Raw genomic sequence first — 23,646 nt, 5'->3', positions numbered from 1 at the left:
TCTAAGGCTCTACATTCCCCAGCCTCAATTCGCCCATCTGTGTAATGGGGTGAGGAGCAAGGAACCCAGAAAGGCTGGGAAATGGCTCAAGTAGATGCTGGATCCAGGAGGGGGCTTCTCGCACCCCCTCCCCACCCGGAGACAGTCTCCAGAAAGCCCTTCGCAGGTGCCGGCCGTGCTCGGGGAGCCATCGGCCGGGGTCCCCCAGCNGGGGGGAGTGTGGTGGGAGGGGTGGGAGGGGCCCACCTGCTACCTGAGCGGCCTCCACCACCCCGCCTGCTCCTGGTGCCATCCCCACCCTGGACCGGGATATTTGTACCCGTGTGCCTGGGCGAGGTTGGTGGATCACCCGCGCGTGTATCACCTTCAGTGACTAGTGACCGGGTTGCAGCAGCTCCTTCGGGTTTGGCTCTGAGTCCCTCGTCCTCCCTCCACCGCCGCGAGGGGCCCTCAGGACCGTAAAGCACAGACCTGAGCCTGGAGCATCGTAGGCGCTCCGGGCACGTGGCCATTGTCAAGGCCATTGTCAAGACTGCCTGGTGCTCAGTGTAGCGGCCTCTAGGTGTCTGGCTCTGCAGACCACCCTGGGGCTCAGGGGAATCCAGGCTCACCCCGTCCTCCTCCACCGATTTGCACCCCGGAAACCCTTGTGCAGGAAACAAACCCTCTCCGAGGCCAGTTTCTTGTCTGGGAACAGACAAATCAAAGTCGTGAGAAACTGAGGAGAGCGTGTCAGTAAAATGTTGCAAAGCACTCCCTGCCTGGCACAGGTGACGCTGTGAGTCAGTGGGTGGAGGGCTGATTCTAATCCTGTGTCTGTTTCTCACTGCTGGGTGCCTTCAGGCAGGTGTCCTCTCCTCTTCCCTGTGGCCCCCTGGGGAAGCTGTCACTGCTCCCTGGTCACCTGGCTTCAGCCCCCTTCCTCTATAGAAGGATCCACTTAGAACCCAAGTCAGATCCTGTGACTGGGTTTTGCTCAGAACCCTCCATGGCTCTGCCTCACCCCTGAGAGCACAGCCCCAAGTCCTTACAAGGTCCTATAAGGACCAGCATTATCTGCCCTCTGACACCTTTACCTTCCTCACCTCATGCCCCCACCCCCACTCCCTGCCTCCCTGACTCCGCTCCAGCCACACTCATCTTCTTGTCCTTCCCCAAATGTGCAAAACTCACTTCTACCTCAGGACCTTTGCACTTGATAGTCCCTCTGTCTAAAACAATCTTCTCTCAGAGACTTGCATAGCTGGCTCCTTCCATCACGTTCCTCATCCCTCTGTCTCTGCTCCACTGTTGCCTCCTCAAAGAAGCCTTCCCTGACCACCTGGTCTAAAGTGTTCACACCATCATTCGCTATTGCTTTAGTTTGTTTTTCTCCTTGACAGTACTTAACATTCCTGCTATCATGTTAGAGATTCATTTATTTGCCTGTATAATGTTGGCTGTCAAGGCAGCTGGATGACCTTCATGTGTCCTCTGGATTCAGAATATCAAGAGGCAAAAGGCACTTCCTGAATCTCTTGTTTATTTATCCAGCTTATCCGCCTACAAAGTCAACGATCCCAGAAAGGCCCTTGAACAGGCGTGGAGGGTTTTCTCCAAATTTGGGGAGCACCACAGGGTGGCCCTCTGCCAGTGAGGCTCACAGCCCGGCTTGGCCAATGCTAACCTGCGTAAGTGGGCAGTCTGCGCCTCCTCCCTGAGCTGAGTGCCTCATCAGTGGAGTGCAGTTGAAGAATGACCTAATCCAGGGGACACGCCTTTCAGAGTGCCGGATACACGGCCAGCATTAGTGAAAGTTAACTGCTGCCAGCCTCTCATCATATGTGTGATCAGGGCTCAGTTTTCTCATCCGAAAAATGGGAAGAACTGTTCCTTCCTCTCTGGTCTGTTGTGAAGACTGAATTAAACGATGACAGAGTGAAATCACCCAGCATGGGTCTAGTGCACAGTAGGTGCTCAATAAATGTTAGCTCTTCCACCCTACATCCCAGGCTTGAGTATACACCAGCGGCATCCCAATCTAAATCACTCCCAGATAGCGTGTCTCTCCTCCCCACCCAATCCAGGGGCAACCCCCACCCCCACTCCAGGAAAGGAGACCAGCTACTTCCACACCAATGAGAGAAGAATGTGTTGGGGCCCCTGGCCTCTCTTTTGCTAATGGAACCTGATTTTATTCAGGAATCACCCCCATGTTTAGGGAGGTGGCTCCGTCTTCTTCCCACTGGTCTGAGCCGGCCAGGGATGTCCCTCTTTGCTAGGAACCAACCCGAGAATCACCCAGCTCCAGACTTCTCATTTAAGAAATCATCAAATCTCTGCGTTGCTGAAGAGCCCATGAATCAGCTTTTGTCTCACATGCAGCCAAAAACATTTCTAGTTAAGAGGACCTTCCAGTCATGGCCGTGGTGTGGAGCATGTGAGATGAGAATGCGTCCAAAGCACCTCTCACGGGACTGGCCCGCGGTGAACTTTCAAAAGTGTCACTTCATCTTCTTATTTTCATTTTCATTACAGCTCGGGCTTCCTAGCTTTATTAAGTTACTGGGTATCCTGTTCATAGGGTACTCTGACTCTGACATCTTGCGGAACAGCAAGAAATTCCAAACTCCCCCGGCCCACGAGGCCTGACGGGGCCCTGCTCAGGGCTCATGTGGCCTCAGGACTGAAGATGAGGGAAAACTTGCCCAGGAGCCACCCCAGCAGGCCATGGTGGAAGGGCTGGAACATGCAAGGCTTGAGAGCTGAGTTCTGATCCCGGCATGGCCACTTGCTTGTCACATGACCAAAAGCAAGCTTCACCTTGCTGAGCCTCAACTGCTTTATCTGTATAATGGGCATGTTGCTGATAGTGGTGATGGCAGGGAGTCACCCAGCAGGGTTCCAACTCCGGCACGGGAAGCCTACGTGTCAGATGGAGTGTCGGGAAATTCCTTCTTCCTTGCACCTCTCCCAGAGGCTGTCACCCAGTGATAAGCATCCATGCATTCTCCTCATCCTGTGTCCAGATGTCCGCTGTCCAGTAGAGATGAGACATCTGGGCAACGCTCTGATCCGCCCAACCTCTGCCCTCTCTCTCTTTTCTTTAATTTATTTTGAGGGAGACAGAGACAGTGCGAGTAGGGGAGGGGCAGAGAGAGAAGGAGGCAGAGAATCCCAAGCACGTTTCTCACTTACAGTTCGATGCGGGACTCAAATCCACAGAACTGCTAGATCATGACCTGAGGCGAGACCAAGAGTCGGACACTTAACCCACTGGGCCACCCAGGGGCCCCTCCACCCAACCTCTTATCGCTGCAGTAGGTCATGAGGACCATGTCAAGACCCAACTCCAGAAAATGGGGAGCTGCCCCACAACCCTCTTCCAGGGACCGAGTCTGGTTCACGTCTGCATCCCAAAGATTATAAACAAATTGTGTTTGGAAAGGAAAATATGTGTGCTGCCTTGTCAAAGCCAAAACCCAGCCCCATCAGAGAAGGCCAGATTTATTTTATTTTGATTTTAATTTTTAAAAATGTTTTGTTTATTTCTGAGAGAGAGAGAGACAGACAGCATGAGCAGGGGAGGGTCAGAGACAGAGGGAGATACAGAATCTGAAACAGGCTCCAGGCTCTGAGCTGTCAGCACAGAGCCCGACGCGAGGCTCGAACCCACGAACTGTGAGATCATGACCTGAGCCGAAGTCGGATGCTTAACTGACTGAGCCACGCAGGTGCCCCAGATAAGGCCAGTTTTAAATGTTTTTGTAATGATGACTCTAACTTTAGTTGGTAATTTGGACCATTCAAAATACTTTTTCATATTAACTCATCTAATCCCCACAGGACCCTGTAAAATGGGTACCATTAGTGTTCCCAGATTGCAAATGGTGAAACCAAGGCCCAGAGAGACTGAGTAAGTTACCCAAAGTCACACAGCACTTCCTTTTTTTTTTTCAACAAAATTTTTAATGTTTATTCATTTTCGAGAGAGAAACAGAAACAGAGCTGCGGAGGGGCAGAAAGAGAGGGGGGACACAGAATCTGAAGCAGGCTCCAGGCTCCAAGCTTTCAGCACAGAGCCTGATGGAGGGCTCGAAACCACGAACTGTGAGATCATGACCTGAGCCGAAGTTAGGCGCTTAACCGACTGAGCCCCCCAGGTGCCCCCACATAACACTTCTTTTGATAGGCGGTAGCGTGGGGCTTGAATGCCTTCTTGGGCCAGACTCATTTCCCCATGTGCTGTGAACACAGCCTGGACCTTCCTACCTCCACATCTTTATTCGTGCGGTCTACCTGCCTGGAAGCCCTCTCTCTTCTTTTCAGTTTATCTAAATCTGTGATGGGAAGGGACATTAGTCCGGGTCCTCTGAGACAGCCAAGGTGGGACGAAGTATCCAAGAGATTTATTGGGGAACGTGAGAAGGAAGACAAAAGAGGCTGGGAGCTAGGAAGGAAGAGAGGGAGGGAGGGAGGGAGAGAGGAAGACAGGGAGGGAAATTGGGTGGTTGTAGGCTGCACTGTCATTCTAAGAAAGCTCGGTGCGGCTGACCAAAAGTCCTCGTGCTTCCAGAGGAGCCCTGGGTCTCCTGGGAATATCTCCTCAGGGCCCCTGCCTCCTTCCGTGATTAACTGGGAGCAGCCCCTGGGAAGTGTGGTCTGTGGCTCAGCTCTTAGGATGAATCCATGGTCCATCCGCCAATTAGGCTCCACACCGGAGACGCGAGAGGTGATTTTCATGATTGCTGAGGTGAGGAAGTACATCTGCATCTAAAACAACAACATTTTTCAAGCTGACCATATACACTTGCACAGGCATGAATCATACCAGAGCAAGAACGCATTCTTCCACTTGCAGACACTGGGGCGGGTTGAGAGGTGGGGGGGAAGGAGAGACCAAAGCTGTGAAGTGTCTACTATTCTCACGCTGCTAAAGAGAAGGTAGCAAACTCAAGTCTCCAAGCAAGTGTGGTCAATGGATGACCAGGAATGCAGAGCGGGGGTGGGGGGCGGACGGTGGCAACCCCAGGGCACTGGCCCATCCCAAAGGAAGCCCCTTCCACTCAGTTCATGGTGGCCGTGTAGAACAATGTGCCCAGTGTGGCCAGGTCTTCGGATTCAAGAGAAGCCAGAAATGACAGTTCACATTATTTTAAAACACCATGTGAGTCAGCAACACACACCTGCTGCCTGATTTTGGCCCCGGAGTTTGGCTGTGCCCTAGGCCAGGGGCTAAGCCATTTGGGGCGTGCAAAATAGATCTGGAGCCGAGATGTTGAACTAAGTTGTCCTGTAGCGTTAAAGAAGAATAATGGAGGGGCGCCTGGGTGGCTTAGTCGGTTAAGCGTCCGACTTTCGCTTAGGTCATGATCTCGCGGTTCGTGGGTTCGAGCCCCGCGTCGGGCTCTGTGCTGACTGCCGGCTCAGAGCCTGGAGCCTGTTTCAGTCTGTGACTCCCTCTCTCTCTGCCCCTCCCCTGCTCACGCTGTCTCTCTCTCTCTCTCTCCTTGAAATAAATAAACATTAAAAAAAAAAAAGAAGAAGAAGAATGGAGTGTTAGAGGGAAAGGAAAGAGGAGGTGAAAGTCAGGCTGACATGAGCAATACAGAAACTCTGCCAAGTTTAATTCCCTGCGGAGTTAGGAGTGGTCAAACCACCACGATTGGAGATAATGTAATACTGAGTATCTATTTGTTTGCTGTGAGGGGCTAAGGAGTAGTAACACTTACACACACATTCACACACACCGACATGGCACCCCAGGTGCCCCTGAATGTTCAGGAATAATCTGCTGCGACGCACCGGGTGACCCAACTCCTCCTGCTTCATCTAGACTTTCCCGGTTTTCGTTCTGAAAGCACCACGTCCCAGGAAATCCTTCAGTCTTGGACGACCAGTTCACAGCATCAGCACACAGCAGCGCAGGCATGGGGGAGACTGACAGAGATCGGTTCTGAGCTGTGGCAGCCATCTTAGACCCCGAGGAGAGTCACTGCTGAGTCACACACTTCATCAACCACCCTGGAACTGCCCTGTGGCAGATTAGGCCAGGGTGTCCAATTCTTAACCTTCCCTGTATTGGAATCAGACATTCATACCCTTTGCTGTGCACCTGCACTGTCTCCCAGTGTGGGCACAGAGCATCTCCAGAGAATATCTCCTGACCAGTGCTGGTGGACTCGGCCATGTGATGTGCCTTTACCAGTAGAAGGTGAAGAAGTGATGGTGCGTCAGTGCTGAGTACAGATCTTAAGAGGAATCATGCATTCCCATTGACCTTCTTGGTTTCTGCCATTAGTCATGACATACGGAGCAAAGCTGAACTCAACCTGAAGCAGGACTTTCCCAGCTGACCAGACCTATGAGTAAGAAAAATGAAGACGTGTGATTATAAATCATGGAGATGCTGAGGTTTTTGTTAGCAGCAAAAACAGACTAAATGTATGCCTTATCTCTGAACTTTCCTGAGTCAGTTTGGTTCAATGTTGCTTGTGTGGGACACGGAATAGGCACCTGTTATACTTGGAACCTTGGTTTTTCTCATCTGTACAGGGAAATGATGCCAGGGCGCCCTTCCCAGAGTGGTTGGAAGGATTGAGAAGAGCATGCATCTAACATATACAGTAAGTGCTTAATAAAAGGGATGAAGTGTAATTCTTTCAGCACACACTCGCCGAGGATTTATTTAACAGCACTGTGTTAGCCTTTTTATCAAGAATTTTGGAGGAAATAGGAAAGAGGGCCAACCTCCCCGATTTGGTCATTTTCGTACAGGAGTCATAAAAACACGTCTGGATCCGACGCAGAGGGATGGAGGAGATGACCTGTTTTCTGACATCCAGGCCTTGCTGCTGACTGCTTCTATGATGGAGGCACATCCATGGGCCAGGAGATTTGAGGTTCTCTAATGCACAAGGTTTTCAGCTGCAGTGAAGCTGTTCTCCACGATCCTCCCCCGGGGGAGCCAGGATTATGCAGGGAATGTAGTCGGCAAAGTGCCCGGAGGCCGGGGGCAGCTACCCACAGGCAGACGGGGCTGAGCGGGCAGCCTTCTGCGCAGCTTTCCCAGGCTCCTGCTCAGGCTGGGATGCGATGCTCAGGTGCGGTCTTCCCCTGCCGCCAGGCTGGTTGTCTGCTAGAGGGGGTGGGGGCCGGGGGACACGGCCCCCAGCAAGCCACCCCTCCTGTGACTTCCCCGGGAAAGGGGTACAGGCAGTGGCCATGGCGCCCAGCTGGCTGCCTTGGCACTTGGGAGTGGAAAAAATGATGCCACCAGACCTCAGGCTCCCTGACTCCTCGCAGTCTTGCCTGAGTGCTAGCCTGGCACGGAGCACGAGGCAAAAACACACCCGTGTTGATCCCATCCCCGGGCAGACTCCCAGCACCGGCCACCCTGCGAGCCTGGCCACCTCTGTCTTCTTGTGGAGAAAAACGGGGACGGCAATCAGAGCTGTTGGGTTACNAAAGGGGGGGGGGGGGAGCCACGGCTGCAAACGGCAAGGCTTTCCCCTTCTCCTTTAAATGGTACCAAAGCATCAAGGAGAGCTGCAAACAAACCAAAAAACAAAAACTCACAACAACAACAAAAACAGCCTCACAAACCCCATTTTTAGCACAACCAGGAGAAGGTTATAATCCCTCAACTTCACAGTGTGCGTACAATTTTCCAAGGGCCGCTGTAAAGCAGGGCGGAAGCCACGCAGGATGCGGTGAGCGGGCTCAGTGGTGGTAAATTTCAGAAAGCAACAGCAAAAATACACTTTCTGGGGATGAGCACTTGCCCTGAGGTATAAAGCGATCCTCCTTCTTTATAAAAGAGAGTGTAGGACCTGGGGTGCGTAGTGTCGGCAGCAGAAGCCTGGATCTGGTCTGGTTCAAAGACAAACAAAGTGTAACAAAGACTCCCGCAGAGAAGACATGTGCAGGAAGCAGTCCGTCTCTGGCCGTGACCGGGAGAACCTTCAGTTCTAAAGCCAGGCGACCACCTCCTTCTCTCCCACCCCCACAGGAACAGTTAGCAGAGAGGTGCCCCGGGAAAATCAAGCCCTTCCAATCGCAAGTTTTACGAAATGAATGTTAAAGCTGTGATACAAAGCTATTGTAATAAAACCCTGTTCAGAAGAGAGCATAAAGATCTACCAACAGATGAAAAATGTCAACCCAGGATGAAAATTGCATCCAAATAATTTTGGCATGAATAAAAAAAAATTGAAGGGAGCAATTACTTCTAGGAAGGAAAAACAATAAAGCAGAAATAATTGAAGAGCTCAGAAAGGAGATGGTCCACAGAAGGTAATGATCATGAACCAGCGGAGCTCGGGGAAGAAATAGAAGGAGAAAAATCACAGACAATAAGACAAACTTGGAAGAAACATGGAGGAGGACAGACCTCATGGAAAATGCAGTGGGGAACACAGATGATAGAAATGAGGAGGGGTGGGGTGCGCTTGGGTGGCTCAGTTGGTTAGGCATCCGACTCTTGATTTAGGCTCAGGGCATGATCTCTTGAGCATGAGATGGAGTGAGCCCTACATCGAGCCCTGCTTTGGGATTCAAATTCTCTCTCTTCCTCTCCCTCCACCCTCTCTCTGGCCTGTGCATTCTCTCTCAAAATATAGAATAAAAAATAAATAAAATAAAATAAAATAAAATATAAAGGGATCCTAAGAAACTAAGTTTTAAAAATCTTTAAAAATAAGTAAGTAAATAAATAAAACAAGGGAGAGAAAAGAAGACTAATAAATAAATGCCCAAAGCTTTTCCTTTTGATGATAGCAGAGAGGGGTCATCAGTGGTAAAACAGATACACCACTAGTTAATATAATCTAGAAAAAAATGGAGACAGTGTAAATATGTATAATAAGAAACAATAAAGGGAGAATTAGACATAGAAAAAGAAAATTAAAAGGATCACAAGGGTCTACTTTGTTCACCTCTCTATAATTAAAATGGAAAATCTGGATGAAAAGAAGAATTCTCTGGTAAAATATAATGTATCATATTTGGCTTCAGAACAGAGAAAAAAGCAGACCTGTTCCCATAGACATGCCTCTCTCATGAACACACAGACTGCATGAAGATCTTGTAAAATTCAGATTCCGGTTCTGGGGTTTTGCCTGAGACCCTCAATTCTGTAAAGCTCCTAGATGCTGCTGCTGCCTGAATCAGGATAAATGTCATGGGAAGAATAGAGAAAGTTGTAGAAGATCTGCACCCCCCTTGCCAAAGAAAAAACTAACTTAGGTAGCCTCAGGGAAAATGCTATGAAACTTTTAAAGAGTAAACCATCCAAGGGCACCTGGATGGCTCAGTTGGCTAAGCGTCCAACTTTGGCTCAGGTCCTGATCTCACGATTTGAGATGGGTTTGAGTCCCATGTCCAGCTCTGTGCTGACAGCTCAGAGGCTGGAGCCTCCTTTGGATTCTGGGTCTCCCTCTCTTTCTACCCCTCCCCCACTCACACTCTGTCTTTCTCTCTCTCTCTCTCTCTGCCTTTTCCCTACTCACTCTCTGTCTCTCAAAAATAAATAAACATTGAAAAAAAATTTTTTAGAAAGAGTAAACCATCCAAAAGTATTTAAGTTATTTCAGAGCATAGACAAAGAAAGAAAACTTTAAATTATTTTTATGTAGCAATTGTGAGGTTGATATTGAAGCCTTGGCAGGCACAAAGAAAGTAACAACTTTCACTTATAACTGTCCATGCAAAAATCCTAAATAACATGTTAGCAAACAGAACCAGAAGCACAATAAATATAATTATAAAAATTATTATAGCATTATACATATATAAAAATATTGTATATTTTAATATATAGATTATTAAAAATCATAAAAAGTAATACATCATGGGGCACCTGGCTGGCTCAGTCAGAGGTGCATGCGACTCTTGATCTTGAGATTGTGAGTTCAAGCCCCACGCCGGGTGTACAGATTACTTAACAATAAAATCTAAAAAAGAGAAAAGAATACATCATGACCAAGTGGTTTTTAATCTAGGAATGCAAAACTTCAGTATTGGGAACTCTGTTAATGTAATTTATGATATTAATAGAGCCGAGGAGAAACTTCATGATTCTTTTTAGGCGCTAAAAAGGCATTTGAGAAAATTCAACATCCATTCTTGATGAAAACACATACACATGCATTCAGTAAATAAGAATACATGGATACTGAGTAAACTAGAAACAGATATTTGCCTTTTTAACATAATAAAATATATCTGAGTACATCATGCTTATTGGAGAAAGCCTAGGGGCATGTCCACCAAAGGACCAAGACAAAAAAAATGTCTATTTCCACTACTATAATTTAACACAGAAGTGGATATTTAAGACAATACTAGTTAGTGCCAAATTAGATGGCAAAAGGGATAGAAAGCCATAAAAACTGAATGCGTGAAGGTAAAATTGCCAGTATTATGCATATGCAACAATCCCATATGTAGGGAACTCAGGATAATTCAGTAAAATGTCAAGATACAAAATTTCCATGCATTGACCAATAGCTTTCCTAGATTCAAACAACCAGCAAGTGGAAGATATAAGGAAAGAAAAATTCCCACTTACACTAACAAAATCAAGATCAAGTAAATACCTAGGAATAAATTTAACAAAAGATGTGTAAGATCTACATGAAGAAAACTTGAAATCATTATTGAAGGACACACACACAAAAAAACCTTGAACAAATGTATTTATTATACATTTCAAATACTTGAACAAAGGTATACCATGTTTTGGATGGGAAGTTTCGTCATTAAAACAGCGTTCGTTTTCTTTAAATTACTTTATAAGTTCAATGTTATCACAATGAAAGTACCAACAGCTTCTTAAGCAGACAAGCTAATTTAAAAATTAATACAAAAAAAAAGAATAAAAACAAGCAAAAATATCCAAGAGATCTCTGGCAGAGAGGAGCATTGAGGGCAGGAGAGCTCTATCAGATATTAGACCATTTTATAAAGTCTCAATAATTAAAACATTGTGGTACTGGTATATGGCAACAGACAGATTAAAGGAATAAAACCAGAAATAGATCCAAATCCGCTTAGGAATTTAGTATATGACGAAGTTAATGCGGCAGGTTGTATTTTCAAAAAACAGCCACAACGATAATTCTGGTCCCACATACTCTTCCAGACTTTGCCCCTCCCTTGAACCCGGGCAGGCCTTTGTGACTGCCTTAGTTAATAAAGTACAGTGAGAGTGATGCTATTTAACCGCAGAGACTTTGTCATAAAGGCAATGCTGACTCTGCCTTTCTCCCTCTACGTGGGATGCTTGCCTTTAGATCCCAGCCACCAGGTTGTGAGAAAGCCCGGGGCACATGGAGAGGCCTGGGTGGAGATAAATCAGGGTCCCCAAATCTTTAATCCCAGCTGAGCTCTTAGCCAACGGCCAGCACCAACTTGCCAGCCATGTTAGTGAGTCATCTGGAAAGTGGTTTCCCTAGTTATTGGTGGACCCAGCCCAGGTGATGTTATGTACGGCACAGTCTTCCCTACACATCCCTACTCAAATTGAAGATCCATTAATGAAATTATTTTTAAGCTACGTTTGAGATAACTTTCAGGCAGCAATAGGTACCAGCAATCGTTAACATCTCAAATCAGTGGTGAGTTATTCTATAAATGGTGTTGGATAACTGAATAGTTGTCAGGACTAAATTAATGAAAGATGCATGCTTCACACTTACACTAAAATAAAATGCAATTGGATCAAAACATGTAACATACTAGGGTAAAACATGAAAGACTATCTTGTTTATAATGGGAAATAACTGTCTAGCCATAAAAGAAAAAATGGACATAGTTGGCCACACAAAAATAAAAAACTGTGTCTGGCTGATGTCAGCATAAGAAATTATAAACTGGGAAAAAAATATTCACAACAGACCAAAAAAAATCAATATTATGTAATGTATTTTATAATATATAAAGAGCTCCTAGAAATCAATAAGAACAAGATCAATGTTTTGATCACCTATTGCCGGCTGACAAACCTCCTGAAGGCTTAGTGGCTCTAAATAATGGTCATTTCTTGTAACTCAAGATTCTCTGGGTTGGCTTGGTTCAACTGGATGGCTTCTCTGCTGTTCCTGCTTGGGGTCTCTCATACAGTCTCCGTGATGTGGCAGCTGGGTTAGTAGGGCCGGATGGCCTGTGTTTGGTCTCTTTCTTCATGTGGTGACCACTACAAGTGATGAGTAAAAATGAAATTAAAAAAAAATTTTGGGGCGCTTGGGTGGCTTAGTCGGTTAAGCGTCCGACTTTCGCTTAGGTCATGATCTCGTGGTTCGTGGGTTCAGGCCCCGCGTCGGGCTCTGTGCTGACTGCCAGCTCAGAGCCTGGAGCCTGTTTCAATCTGTGACTCCCTCTCTCTCTGACCCTCTCCTGCTCACGCTGTCTCTCTCTCTCTCTCCTAGAAATAAATAAAACATTTAAAAAAAAATTTTTTTAATTTTAAAAAAAATTTTAAAAAATGAAATTAAACGTGGTGCAGTATATACTATGAAATGAAAAGAATACGTATGATATAATACAAACTCCTTTTCTCAAAAAGAAAGAGATAGACAAACCCATGTAGTTATATCTATTTGCTTTCAGACTTGTTGCATAGATGTAAGTCTGGAATAAAAGGCCATATATGTGTCCAATGGGCATCTCTGAGTGAAAGATGGGTATTATTATTATTTTGTTTTTGTCTGTTTTTTACATTTTCTGCAAGGAACCAGTTTGATTAAGGTAATGCAGCAATAATAAAGATTTTTTTAATTGTTTTAAAATTTTAAAAAGTTTAGCACTTTGTATGCTGCTGAACTACTATATATTTTTTGACTTTTGTATTAAAACTCTTTCTGGGTTTCTCAACTTTGGGCCCTAAAATGGGTTAAGAATTGAGACAAGGACAGATACACTCATACACAGAAATTTGTCAGGGGTTGATTTTCTTTTCTGAACCTTCAGAGGAAATGTCTAATCATAACAAAGTCCTTAGAAATTGTGAGATCTTATAGTTTCCAAACTGCTTCTTGGGTACTCTATGGCTTCTGGGACCTCCAGGGAGGGAGGGAGAGTGGGGGTAGCCAAGCAGGCTGGGCAACGACTCTTCAGCCCCATATTCATACGCATCAGTTCATTGGCCTGGTTTACATTCATATAAGATCGGATCTAAAAAAAAAAAAAATCCACTGATATTTTAAAAATTGGAATGCCTTTGGGTGGCTGTTCAGCCATGCCTGGGGCCCACAGCTCCAAATTCTGATGCAAGGGCCATCACTAGCCCAAATGTCCATGATTCTGCTTCCACAGAGGGGCTGCAGTATAAAAGCTTGAGCTCCAGAGCCAGGCTGAGGGGACTCAATGCCTGGCACCTCCACTTAAAAGCTGTGTGGCCCCAGACAAGTTTCTTAACCTCTCTGTGCCTCATTTTCCCCATGTATCAAATGGGAAATGTCCTGTGACCCACATCATAGGGTGGTTTGGAGGATGAAAGAGTTAGTATCTGGGAGTTTTGGAAGCATTGGGTAAGTGGAGCCTCTTACCGCATACGTATCCCTTACTCAGCAAACTTAACACAGCCTTCCAGTCTTCCTCCATTAATAAAAAACACGCAGAAGAGGAAGAAAGGGAGATCTATAGCTGTTTCCCTCACTTTGCTGAAGGAAGATGTCTCCTTCCTTGGTGATCAGAAGCATTTCTAAGCTGTCAGGATCCTGGGACACATGTTTTCTTTTCCTGAAGAGAGCCTGTCTGAAGAATGAAACCAACTCGCAGGGAAATCGAGCCAAGAGACAGAGAAACACTGATTTCTTTAGGCATAATCTGATCCTCTGGACTCAGCCACGCCCCAGCACGCTCCTGACTAGAAGAACCATTCGATTCTTTTTTGCTTAAGCCAGTTTGGGTTGGGTTTCTGTCACTTGCAATCACAAAGAGTTCCCTATGGTGAGGACTAAATGAACGCAGATGAAAATATCTGTTCCATAGCTGGGGCTCAAGACAGGGGCATGTAAGTAGCTCAAGGTCACACAGCAAGAAAGGGGTAAAACCGGGAATCAAAATTCTGATTCCAAGGCCCAAGTTAATAAGACCCATGTGCTGGCGCCTCAATAATTCCTCGTGTCTGGGTGGCACTTGACAGTTTATGCTAGTGCGTATACTGGGTCCCTTGCACCAACTTTAGAAGCAACAGCTGTTGCCCTGGAGGCAGAGTTCTTGGGTGCCAAGCAGCAGAAGCCAGCCCTGGCTAATTTAAGCAAAGAACTGGAGAAAAGAGGGTTATGGAAGGAGAAGTTGACCAGCTGGGACTTGGAAAGGACAGTAACAGATCAGCTCCAGGGACACAGGAATTCGGAGCCAGGACTGTGGGGAGCAGGAACCGAAAGGCCAGGTCTTCAGGGCACCCCTGCTGCGCCCCATCTTAGCATCAATTCCCTTTAGTGCCTGCTCTCCCACGAGAGAATCTGATTGGCTGAGTTTGTGTCATGTGACCACCCAACTGACCTTGATGGACAGCCAAATAAGAGGGGAGGAGTAGATCCGGGAAGGAGGACCCGGATGTGGCGTGGGAAGGCAGTATGTTGGGCAGGGATGACCACATGCCCACTTTACAGATGAGGCAAGGGAAGCCCTGAGAGGGATGGGAATCAGGGAGGCCCCAGAGCCCTGGGATGGTGGAGTCTGGGCTCTGAGGAGCCCCTTTGCTCTCTTTCCCCTCGGGGCTCCAGGCTGGGACAAGGGGACTTGTCCAGGGGACAAGGCGGCGTTGTGCTCCTGGCCGGAATGAATGGCTGGCTCCTCGGGATGTGCCTGACCCAGACGAGGCCTGCTGGGCTCAGGAAACCACCTCAGACTGCCCTGTATTCGGGGGGCTGGGCCTCCTCGGCTCTTGCCTCCTGCAGGGAACAGACCCCGCTTCATATCCAGCCTCGCCCCTCAGCTCTAGCGCTGTGTTTTGTAAGAGAAGCCGGGGGTGGGGAGGAAGGCTTATTTTTTCAAGATGGAAAGTACTTCAGGGATCAAACAAAATCGGTCCAGTTTGGAGGCAGTCTCAGGACAGCCAGCGGGTAAGTCCTGGGACGCCCCTTTGTGCACACAGAGACTGAGGCCCTGCTCACTCTACTAGCCTTGCACTTTTGCAAAGTTCCTTACTTCGAATTTGGATGCGCAAAGAGAATAACCTTTTATACTTTCCTCACGTGTCATCTAGTGCGATGACTAGGAGTGAGGGATATTATAGAGCCAGAGGACTTGGCTTCAAATTCCAGCTCTGCCGCTTACTGTGTGACCTCAGGCAAGTCATTTAACCTCTCTGGGCCTCAGTTTCCATTGGGGGACACATGTAACCAGCGTCTGGCCTATAGTAAGTACCACAAAAAGTTCTGCTTGGGTCCCTGGCCTGATCTTGTCATGAGCCTTCATGTGGGAAGAAATACAAAACCTTAAGCCAGGACAATAATTTAAACTGTGTGCTCAGCGTATAGGAGGATTAGGAGGAACTTGACGGAGGAACAAGGGGGAGGAGAAGGGGGGAAATGGTGGGGGAAAGGGAGAGAGGCAAACCATGAGAGACTCTTGAATGCTGACAAAAACTGAGGACTGATGGATGCGGGGGGGGAGGGGGGGATGGGCATGGAGGAGGACACTTGTGGGGATGAGCACTGAGTGTTATGTGGAAACTAATTTGACAATAAACTATTTGTTAAAAAAAATCAATAAAATGATAAATATCAACAACAACAAAAATAAACTGTGTGCTCAGGTCAGACGGGCGTTACCTGGGTGCTACAGGGACGAGTGCGGTTGTTCGGTTTCCTGCCCTCCCCCGCTTCTCCCCGTGACGGCACCTGCCGGCACCCTGCCTTGGTCACAGGGAAACCGAGCTCCAAGGAGAAACGTTGAGGGTCCGTGTAGTGCCATGTAGCGAGCGTCCCCCCTGCACTAAGCATTGCAGGTGCATGAGGTCCTCAGATCCTCATGACACTACCCCTGCCTCTGTCTCCCCGTTGCCACCTCTGCTGTGTGCCTACCCTCCCTCTTACGATGACGGATGTGGTGGCCCTTAAAGGCCAGCTGGATAATCCACGTTAATCTCCTCTCACAATCCTTAACGCAGTCACATCCGCAAGGACTACCATATACGGCAGTCCCTTCACGGGTTCCAGGGATCGTGACCTGGGATCTTGGAGGTCCCCTACGTAGCCCACTACATTAGCTGTGTGACCTTGGGCAAGTGTCTTAACCTCACTGTGCCTCAGTTTCCTTACTGTAAAATAAGACCAACTACCTCAGTGGGCTATTATAAGGGTTAAATAAAATAATCTCACAAAGCACTTGAAAGGGTGACCAGCACATAATACCAGCTTTGTTTGTGTTATAGCTTTTAAGACTCGGAGAGTCTTTGGCCTCGGCTCAAATTCCCACAAGGACAATGCCCCTCTCTGACCTGTTCACCGCTATCTTCCCAGCAGCGGCCACAGGCGCTTGCGCATAATAGGTACTCAGTAAATACGTAACGCAGGCATGCCACTGGCTGGCTGTGTGGCTGTAGGGAAACTGGTTTTCCTCTCTGGGCCTCGGTTTTCTCCTTCTTCCATGAAGAGCTGCTGGTGGAAATAGTATGTTTCTCTATCTGGAAGGGTGTGTCCCTATGAGGGGCGGAAGGTTCCAGGATCAGGGGCCAGCCACAGCTGCTTTCTCTCTGAATCACCAGATTTCTAGACTTAAGACTAAATGTCTAAATATTATGAGCAAGTAGGTTGGAGATAAGGTGGGGAAACACTGATGCGGCCAAAGCTGCCTCAGCCAAGGCGCTGGGGCCGGACTTCCTGGTGCTTGGTTGCAACATGACTTAAGCGCATAGCACCTGCCAGGAAAACAGGCCGCTGACCTGCAACCAAGGGGGTCGGCCCAGATGCCCGGCTTCGGTGGTGAGAGCCTGGTTAGCCGTCTTTGCTCCCACAGCCAGGATTTGGTCAAATCCTTGTGGCTCAGGTGGAGAAACAGGGGCCTCCAAAGAGTGAAGACGCGTCCAGTTATGCTGTGTGACCGTTGCCAGATGAGGCGAAGACCCAGAAGTCCTAACCTCCAGCCCAGCACCTGCAGAAACCACCGGGGCAAAGGGCGGGGCTGCAGCCTGTGCAAATGCCCGGGGGTGACATGCCACACAGAAACTCAAAACCTAGGGTGAGTGAGAAAAAGGGGGCCCAGGGCTTTAGACTCGATTCTGAGGGAAAACAGACCTCACTGATGGTTTTAAGAGGAACGACAGGGTCTGAGAGTCTTTTTCCAAGTGTGGCGCCAGGCCATCGGCATCAGAGTCACCTTGGGGGGTGGGTGGAGAGGAGACTGTCGAGGTGCAGGTTCCTGGGTCCACACTAGATGGGCCCTCCGTTTCCACAGGCCAGTCCCCTCCCTGAGGTGACTCTGAAGCACACTCACTGTGCTTCCGTGAGTACAGAGATGCTGGGTGGCATTCCAGTAAAGAGATCGGGACTCTGGCCACACTTGGTCTCAAACCCCAGCTCTCTGCCACTTGTTATGTGACCCTGGGCCGGTGACCACACTGAGCCTCAGTGCGCCCTCCTCTAAAATGGAAACAATCTTAGTATTTGCCCCCCAGATCTTCCAAGAATTAAGTAACATAATACACATGAAGTGCTCAGTAGATCTAGAACATTCTTAGCGCTCAAAAAACCCTGGTTGTTAGGGAGTCACGGTGGTGGGGGTGTGGAGGAGGTGACGGAATGGGGCAAGCATGGAGGCCGGGAGCCCAGTGAGGAGGCGGCCGGGCAAGAGGCCTGTGGCTGGAATGTGGAAACGGGGAAGGACAGTATACCGCGCTGTGAGAGGCACCCATTGGCGTAGTGCGAAGAGATGGTCTGAGGCTGGAGAGGGAAGGAAGGGGTCAACAGGGAGGACAATAATACTAACTGGGTGTTTAGCACGTGCATTAGCTGCTTGGTGAACTTGACCTCCCGTGTGGGGGTCACTTTACCCACGGGTTTCTCAGCCTCCGCACTGTCGACACCTGCGCTGGATGATTCTCCGCTGTGTGGAGCTGTGTGCCCTGCAGCATGTCTAGCAGCATCCCTGTCCTCTGCCCACCAGCCCCACCTCCACGTTGTGACAATCAAAAATGTCTCCGGACGTTTCCAAATGTTTCCCGGGGGGGGCAGAATCACCCTCAGTGGGCGAAGCACTGGCATTACCTCCTTTGAGAAATGAGAGTCGAGAACCAAAGCACCTTACCCACTGGCCGTCCAGCTAAGTAAGAAGCGGCAGGGTTCAAAGTCTGGCTCCGATCCCTGGATGTCAACCTCTGCTGTGAGCGAGGCCAGGCCTTCACATGGCGGGACGGTCTATGTGGGAGGGGCTGGGGGCCAGCAGTCTGGTCTGAAGGGGCAGCCCGCCACGGCCAGCCGCACTGACCTGACTGTGTGTTTATTGGGGTGGTTTGGGGAGGGGGGACAGACATTGTAGGGGAGCCAGACTCAACCTCCCCGCCGAGGCTCCTCCAGGCACCACTGCCGGCCGCCCTGGATGGTGGGGCTGAGGGGGAAGGGCGTGAAAGACAGGCAGGCAGGAGAAGATGGTGCCGCTGGAATAGCCGAACCCCACGGCCCGGAGCCCCACATCCAGGGGCCTCCCCAAAACTCCCTCCAAGATCTCCAAGCTAACTATGTCGTGAACTCTGTTCTCCTTCCTGCGTGGACACATGGTGGTTCAGAGACGGGTCCAGGGACATGGAAAGTCAGAATTCAGGGAAACAGGAAAGGTCAAGGCTGGAGGTCAGAGGTCAGGAGAAAGTGGTCAGAGGCCGGGAATAAATGTCCATCCCCTCAGCTTGAGATCCAGAGCCTCCCAGAGCCAGGCACGGGGCCGACACAGTCACCTCCCTCGGGAAGGAGAGGAATTCAAATGTGTTTTTGTTTTCTTAAGAAATGTGGACTAAAATGATATGTTTCTTTTTGCCCAGTCTTGATCTTTGCCAGCATTGGGGGTGGGCGGGGAGTGAAGGGATAGTTAAGTCAAAAGTCTTGCCCAGAGAAGAAACCGCTGTTTTAGACCCCAAAATACTTTGTTTATACAGATGGCTGCTATGAAAGGCCTGACTCTGAGCCCTTAAAGGAGGCGGATTTACACCAAGGGCCTCTGGGTGAGCCATGCAGTCAGCGCGAGGGCCCCGCGGGACAGCCGTGTGGCCCCGCTCCCATCAGACAGGACAGGCCCTGATGGGTCCTTCTCCCCGGCCACACTGTGCCACCACTCTTACTGGTGGCATTCAAGCATCTGAAGTGTCACCTCTAACCTCTGGGCTGGGACGACCCCCAGGGCCTGTAGATCTCAGGGGAGGACCATGTGCAGCGTGACCTCAGCAGGAAATGCCCTCATGGGAGAAATGCGTGTCTCTTAGCTGTCGTTGGAACGGCGGATGACACCCCGGGTTGTGTGTGTGTGTGCGGGCGCACGGGCATAGGGACTCCTGTGCTGGCATGTTCTTTTCCTCCTTCGTGATTCCACCGCAGCGAAAGCATCCAAAGGTGTCTGAGAGATGCAAAACAGAGAGGAACAGCCCTTCAATCCATTCTTCCCTCTCGGAGGATAATAACGTCTTTCTGGATGTTTCCAGAACCAGACAGGTTCTTCATCTTCTGTGTGCATCTGGAACACCCGGGTGTCTGATTCAAAAGCAAACTCTGACTCCATAGATCTGGGGTGGGGCCTGAGATTCTGCTTATCCAAGACGCTCGAGTCTGCATCCCACTTAGAGCAGCAGGGCCTTAGCACAAAGTCATTGCCAGGGGCGACCCTCCTGTTGTCGCCAAAGCCCCAAGCACACGCCCACCTCTAGATCTTAGCCCTGCCTCCTCCGCCATCTGGCATGCTCCCCACCCCCGCCAAGTCTCCCTGGGAGCCCTTTGCCTTCTCCGCCAGGGTACCCATTCCAGACACTTACAGGAATGTCCGAGCCAGAAGAATCTTGGAGACAATTCTTATTCATCTCTCTGCAGAGTTCCCTGATGCTTTGGTGGCAAGAGCTAAAATCCCTGCTCAACCTGGCTGAAGCAAGATAATAATAATAATAATTATTATTATTATTAGCAATTATTATTGATAGCAATTATTATTATCATTAGCTCATATAAATGAACACCCAAAATATTAAAGCAACATTTGTGATCATCAAAAAACAGCCAACAATCTACAGGCCGATCGGGAGGGACCAGCCAGGAAAACCACTGCAGCCTTAAGCTCTGGAAAGCTGCGTCGCTGTTAAAAAAGATGGAAAGGTTTGCCTATGCTGACCTGGAAAATCCCCAATGCTTACTAGTAAGAGATACGCAAGCACAGCACGACGTACATGGTAAAACACACGGAAAAGATCTGTACCTGAGTGTGGCTGAACAGACGGAGGCAGGGCTCTCTGCGTCGGCACCCTTGACATTTGCGGCAAGGTCATCCTCCGTTGTGGGGACCGTGCTGTTCTTTGCAGAACGTCTATCAGCATCCTCAGCCTCTACCCATGAGATGCTGGTGGTACCACTCTCCTGGCTGCGGCAACAAAGATGTCGCCAGATGTGCCCTGGGGACAAAATCAACCTGTTTTAGAGCCACTGGAATAAGATCCGAAAGGGACTGTTTCAAAGAGAGAAGGTCAGTTGCATCTGGGAGGATGGGAAGGACTGGATGGGGACAGAGCATCTTCATTCATTACCTTTTTCATTCATTCATCTATTTCACACACATTCGTTAATCACCTACTATGTGCCAGGCAGTGTGCTAGGCGCTAGGGATGCAGTAGGGAAGAAAATGAACAAAAATGCCTGCCTTTGTGGATCTGACATTCTTGCGGGAGAGACAGACAAGAAATTAATGAGTCAGACCTCAATACACAAGAGGGTGTTAATTGCGTGGAAGAAAAGTGAGGCAGGGAAGGGGCTGGGGAGGGCTCAGGCCCAGCTGGGGACTTTATAGCCTCAGAATAATGTTTTAACTTCTTAGAAGAAAAAATATTTCCATGTGTTGACTGATTTTAAATTCTTTAAAGACTGGGTGGGCCTGGCTGGCATCTGCGACAGCCTCAGGGGATTGTATCCCAGGGCCTGGGAGGCAGCTGGCCCAGACCTTCCTTCTTTCCCCAAACCCTCCAACTTTGGGCAATAAACTTGGCAGATACCCTCAGCTGTCTAGGTGACAGCTGTCAGGCCAGACAGACACATGGAGACCTCATGGTGCTATAAAAATAACACTCATGGTTCTTGGGGCCCTGGACGTCTGGTCCCTGCCACCCCCTGACTTCATCTCTCACTTTCTCCTCAACTCATGAGGATCCAGCCATGCTCACTTTCCTTCTGCTCCTTGAGTACTCAAGCTTGTCCCTGCCTCTGGGCCTTTGCACTTGCTGTTTCCTGTTGCCGAGACTGCCTTCCCCATCATCTCCCCATGACCTGTTGGGTCTTGTCATCCAAGTCTTGGCTCCAATATCATCTCCCCCGAGAGGCCTCCTCTGACCACCCCAGTCAGAGGAGGTCCTTTATCCAAATCTGTTTCCGCGCCCCTCTTCCCAGGCACGCTGCCCTCGTTGGACTTGTGACTTGATGACATGATTCTGTTTGATTATTGGCTGGATGGTTATTGTTGGTGTTTTCCGCTAGCATGCCTGCCCCCTAAGAAAAGAATCTTATGTCTTAATCAGGTACACGAACAAGTGCCTGGCACATAGTAGGTGTTCCATAAATGCTCATCGGCATGTGTGAGTGAATGGATGAATAAACAAACGAGAGTCATCACAAGTATGACGACTGTATCATATGCTGAGCAAACCTTCCTCCTTTAATGCCGGGCTCTTTTTTTTTTTTTTTCTAGGAGAGAGAGAGAGACAGACAGCGTGAGCAGGGGAGGGTCAGAGAGAGAGGGAGTCACAGACTGAAACAGGCTCCCGGCTCTGAGCTGACAGTCAGCACAGAGCCTGACGCGGGGCTCGAACCCACGAACCGTGAGATCACGACCCAAGCAAAAGTCAGACGCTTAACCAACTAAGCCACCCAGGCGCCCCTGCCGGGCTCTTTTCGTCATGGTTCTGCCTTATCTGTGCACTTGCTGTACTATTTATTCTTAGATCAATTCCTTTATTTAAAGAAACTTATAGAAAGGCGTCTTGACAATAACACCCTGTGGGGAGAATCGCCATATACTTTCTATCAATAGCAGAAAACTGGCACAGATAAGTTCCATGAAGACCAACAACATCATCAAATGTTGGACATTTGCTGTGCTAAGCCAGGAGCACTCTGTTGTTTTTTAAATTTTTTGTTTATATTCTTTTGCGGGGGGAGCAGGGGGTGGCAGAGGGAGAGGGAGACATAGAATCCGAAGCAGGCTCCAGGCTCTGAGCTGTCAGCACTGAGCCCGATGCGGGGCTCGAACCCACAAACTGCGAGATCACGACCTGAGCCGAAGTCGGATGCTTCACCGACTGAGCCCCCCAGGTGCCCCTGTTTTTGCTAAAAAGGAAACTGGCAAGCGTGGGAGAGGAGAGGTGGTCGAGCCAGGGTGGCTCCGATCTGTGGCTCTCCCCTTGCACTCCCACTGCACGACTCACCATCATGTAACGTCAAATCCATGGACGGCCTAGGGTCAGCCCGGCCACCAGGTGGTGGCTTTCGAACTTCAGGGAGGGCCATGCTATTGCGTGTTACTTTATGAAGGAGGTTCCCCCTTTTACAGCTGAGGAAGCTGACACCCTCTGGGGCCACTCAGCTAGCAGAAGGAAAAGCCAGGATTCGAACCACCCAATTCATATCCCGAGTTCTTGCCCCACCCTATGGAAAGCGTGACCTCTGACCCGGGCAGGACCCAACCCCCCTGCTGTGGGACGAAGGGCTGCCAAGAGTAACTGTGAGGTGGAAACAGCCGAGGATCCGGAGGTGCCCAGCCCTGCTGTGAACTGGTTCTTTCCCTACCGGCTGCAGGGCCAAGAGCCAGGCCACTTCCTCTCTGTGAGCCTCAGCTCTCCCGCCCTCCGCGGAGNGAGATCATGACCTAAGCGAAAGTCGGACGCTTAACCGACTAAGCCACCCAGGCGCCCCGCCAGCCTTTAGGCTTCTTGAGAGTGTGACGGTCAGTTCTAGACTCTGGTGCCCAGTAAGCCAGTCAAACGCGGACACAGATGGGGCTGCCGCGAAGGTGTTTTGTGGGTGTCTGTAACATCTGTAATCGCTCACTGTATGTAGAGATTATCCTGGATCATCTGGGTGGGCCTGGTCTAATCAGTTGAAAGGCCTTCAGAGTAGGACTGAGGTTTCCCTAAGGAAGAAGAAATTCCACCTGTGGACAGGAGTATCTGTATCTGCTCCTGCCTGAATCTCCAGCCTGACCTTCCTGATGGCCTGCCTGGCTTTGGACGTGCTTAACCAGACCACCACCACATGGGCCGAGTCATTAGAGTCAATCTCTCTCTCTCTCTCTCTGTCTCCAGGATCTGTTTCTTCGGCAGAACCTTGACCGATTCAGGAAGGATAAATAATACTCGGAAGGTCTGGCACAGGGGTGCGTGGGTGGCTCAGTTGATTAAGTATCCAGCTTCGGCTCAGGTCATCTCATGGTTCACGAGTTCGAGCCCCACGTTGGAGCCTGGAGCCTGCTTTGGATTCTGTGTCT

At 49.2% G+C, this 23,646-nt stretch overlaps 1 protein-coding gene across 1 annotated transcript in view; it reads right to left on the bottom strand.

Moving 5' to 3' along the window:
- The window catches only part of PTGIS (prostaglandin I2 synthase), a 67,127-nt gene extending 44,457 nt beyond the window's left edge, over nt 1-22,670 (bottom strand). Inside the window, exons 1-2 of the mRNA XM_077778337.1 lie at nt 22,589-22,670; nt 20,377-20,569 (exon numbers count right to left, since the gene is read on the bottom strand). Coding sequence (XP_077634463.1) covers nt 20,377-20,569; nt 22,589-22,670 — 275 coding nt within the window. The remainder of the gene's footprint in view (nt 1-20,376; nt 20,570-22,588) is intronic.
- Nucleotides 22,671-23,646: the final 976 nt, after the last annotated feature.

This window comes from Crocuta crocuta, unplaced genomic scaffold (genome assembly GCF_008692635.1).
Source record: "Crocuta crocuta isolate KB4526 unplaced genomic scaffold, BGI_CrCroc_1.0 scaffold27, whole genome shotgun sequence".
NCBI lineage: Eukaryota > Metazoa > Chordata > Mammalia > Carnivora > Hyaenidae > Crocuta > Crocuta crocuta.
Note: the sequence above shows the minus strand (reverse complement) of the source record. Positions and strands in the feature narration are given on the sequence as shown.